The following is a 3,113-nucleotide window of genomic DNA, read 5'->3' on the forward strand; positions in this document are numbered from 1 at the left end:
TGCAAATTGAAAATACGAAACTTTTAAAACTGGAGGTACTGATGAAGTGATGATCTAGTTGTCGAATGCAAATTAGAATCTGTTTTTCCAACATTGCATCAAATGCGTTGAAGGGTTCTAGGTCTTAACTGGAATTTGGGCTTTGTGAATTGATCCTTAAATTAGGCTGATGATAGAATTTTAACACATTACCATGGCCATAATTTTCATTTGGGCCGTCATTGAAGGATTATTTGGGTTTGCAAATAGAGATCTCTTGGAAGATGATTTCTAAATACACCCAAGAATTTCAAGGCTACACCCCAGACCTAATTATTTATTTTCTTTCCCAAATCTTCTATTCTGTTTAGGGCTTTGTTCTATTGTAATAAACTTCTCTCAAAGTGGATGATACGTTTTAAATCTCAATGCCACAAAACAAGCATGAACCAGACAAAACTCCTCTAGCACAACCTGAACGGATAGAGTTGATTCTAAAAAATTAAAAAGGTACGATCATCCTGTCTACTAAAATTAGAAACATGTATACTCAAAGAGGACTAAACAAGTTCAACTAAATCAAAGCGGAGTAAACAAGTTTCAACCTATCTGATTTGGCGAAGATAGTTCTGCAAGACTGACCTGAAAAATATAAACAGCTACGATAATTGGATTATCTGCGTCCTTTTTAATTGGAAGACTAACCAACCTCTTAATCCTTTCTGCAAGCTTCAGACAATCATATTATGCTACAAATATGGCACATCCTCATTAACAACTTAGGATACAAGACTATGAGTAAATTGAGTAGTGAGACACTATATATTTCATATAAGACGAAGACAAAACTCAAAAAAACATCAGACGCTATAACTCCTGCTTATTAAATGTCTACCAATCCAAAATCTTTCTTAGAAGTAGAAGAAGCATTCCTACTACTACTGGAAAGACTCCACTGATCCGAAAATCCCACGGCAGCTGAGACCGAACCACTCCCACATTTTGCCACCGTTCTCACGCTCTCAATCAACTCCTGCGTCCGACCCTCCTGCGATAATATCTCCAAAAGCTGTTCCGGGCTAATTACCAGCTTCACCTTCCAAAAGCTCACATTGTTGTACCTCGAAAACGCTTCGGTGTAGGACCTCTTCACCATTCCCTGGTAATCAAGCGACATTCGGTAAGGTGCTCCGGCGAGCAAAGTAGGTAAGGGTATGCTGTTAGATCTAACGTGGCCTTGACGCACAATCTGCCCAGTACTAGTACTACTACTGCCCAAGTGATCGCTTTGGCTGTTGAGTGGGAGCAAATAATATGATTGGCCTGCCACAAGTTCTTCGCTGTTAGCGAGCGGTTTCCAGAAGAGATCATGGCTTCTGAAAATACCATGGCTCGGAAACTCGTCGGTGATGGAGCTCACTGTAATGGGTGCGTAAAACTCCATGATGCCGCCGTTGGACGTCGTCACTTGGACTACTCCACCTGCCTCTCCCAGACCTCCAAACAAGCAGTTTCCCATTGAGAAAAATTTCACAACACCTAGAGAGGGAGAGTTGTTGAGTTATAGAGGAAATCGTCGGTGGGATTCTTCTTGGGAGCTTTCCTAAACCAGCCAGAGGATATTAAAAAACAAAAGGGTGGAGAAAAAGAAAGGCAAGGGGAGCAAAGAAGACAAGCCATGTCGTCATAAAAGCTATTGTGAACAGTGTGTATATGTTTATATAACTAGGGATGGTGGAGTGGTCCATGTCTGAAATTGATGGATTAGTCGGTACTTTTGGGTCCATGCAGCCGAAGAAGCATTTTTGATTTCCGGTCAATAAACCCACTAAACATCTTTTTCTTACTTTGTCTTTATAAAAATCTAAGACTGGTCTAAGTTAGAGAAATGAGAAAGAGGACCCAATGACATGTTACGCGCCAATAATGCAGAGGGAAGTTCCATTGGTAAAGAGGTAGCAGAACCTCTGGCCTCTAGCTAGAGGCAATTGTGCAATCACTCTACAACTCACTATCATCATTCACTTGTTGTTTAAAGGGAAAGTGGCCGAGATTTTGACCAGTCGTAGGCATTTAGAAAGAGATGGCATTCAAAAGTAAGGGTCACAGCCATTCTTTTTGGCCTTCCACAAAACAGAAAAGAGCATAGACGAGTGGGAAACCACGGAAATTGTGGGGAGAGAAATAAGAGAATGGTAGGCACTTGGATTTCCATGAGACGTGAATGAAGTATTTAGGCATGGGTTATTTATTATCAAATCTTACAAGAGATTTGGGCTGTGGACTTTAATCATGATTATAGAGTTTCTTTGGTTCGAGTATCGCTAAATTCCCTTCTCATAGTGTCGTATTCCGTTATGTTGTCAAGAGAACAAGTCAACACTAAATTCAAACTAGAGTTCATCGATCTCATTAAAGAGATGTAGCAAACTAGCTAGGGCCTGCTACCTACATGTCTACACTCAGATTCAAAAGAAGAAGAAACGGAAAAAAAATAAGTAAACGTTGCATGCAATAAATTTTTTTGGCAAGAGAAAAGAAGATTCATGTAACATGAATTAATGAAAAAAAAAACCCCTCCCTGTCCCAATTTCCTATAAATAATGCTAGATAAATCAATTTTGTTCTGTATCACCTATATCTCACCTTATGTGGCAGTTGATGTGGCAAAAAATCCAACTTGTCATACTGTCACAGTATTTCATTGACTTGTTTGTGCCACATTAGTTGCCACATAAGGTGGAATGCATGTGGTACTCAAAAAGATAGCTTATCATAGCAATATTCATTTCCAATTCTCACAGTAACTATGTTGTTCAAATTTTGTTTTTTTTATCGGGATATCTTCACACATGGTGTATGAACTTTAGGCATTTCTACACTTTGGTGTACCAACTTTCATAACTATCAGAATGGTGTATCAAGTTTGCTCCAATATTTCATTTTGGTGTATGCCGTTAAATTTCCCGTTATCTTTGCAAAAAAAAAAAAAAAATTCCATTATCTTTCCTTTAGCTTTGTCAGTTATTATTATTATTATTTTTTTTTTAAGATAACGGAAAATTTAACGGCGTATAGCAATATGAAATATTAGAGCAAACTTGATACGTCATTCTGATAGTTATGAAAGTTGG

General features: G+C 38.5%; 1 protein-coding gene across 1 annotated transcript; it reads right to left on the reverse strand.

Annotated features, from left to right (window-relative positions):
- Nucleotides 1–698: 698 nt before the first annotated feature.
- Nucleotides 699–1,621, reverse strand: LOC112179044. The gene has a single exon (XM_024317358.2). It carries the CDS (start codon nucleotides 1,496–1,498, stop codon nucleotides 863–865), a length of 636 nt encoding a protein of 211 aa, XP_024173126.1. The 5' UTR covers nucleotides 1,499–1,621; the 3' UTR covers nucleotides 699–862.
- Between the last annotated feature and the right edge of the window lie 1,492 nt (nucleotides 1,622–3,113).

The sequence above is a fragment of the Rosa chinensis genome, chromosome 7 (assembly GCF_002994745.2).
Source record: "Rosa chinensis cultivar Old Blush chromosome 7, RchiOBHm-V2, whole genome shotgun sequence".
In the NCBI taxonomy this organism is placed as follows: domain Eukaryota; kingdom Viridiplantae; phylum Streptophyta; class Magnoliopsida; order Rosales; family Rosaceae; genus Rosa; species Rosa chinensis.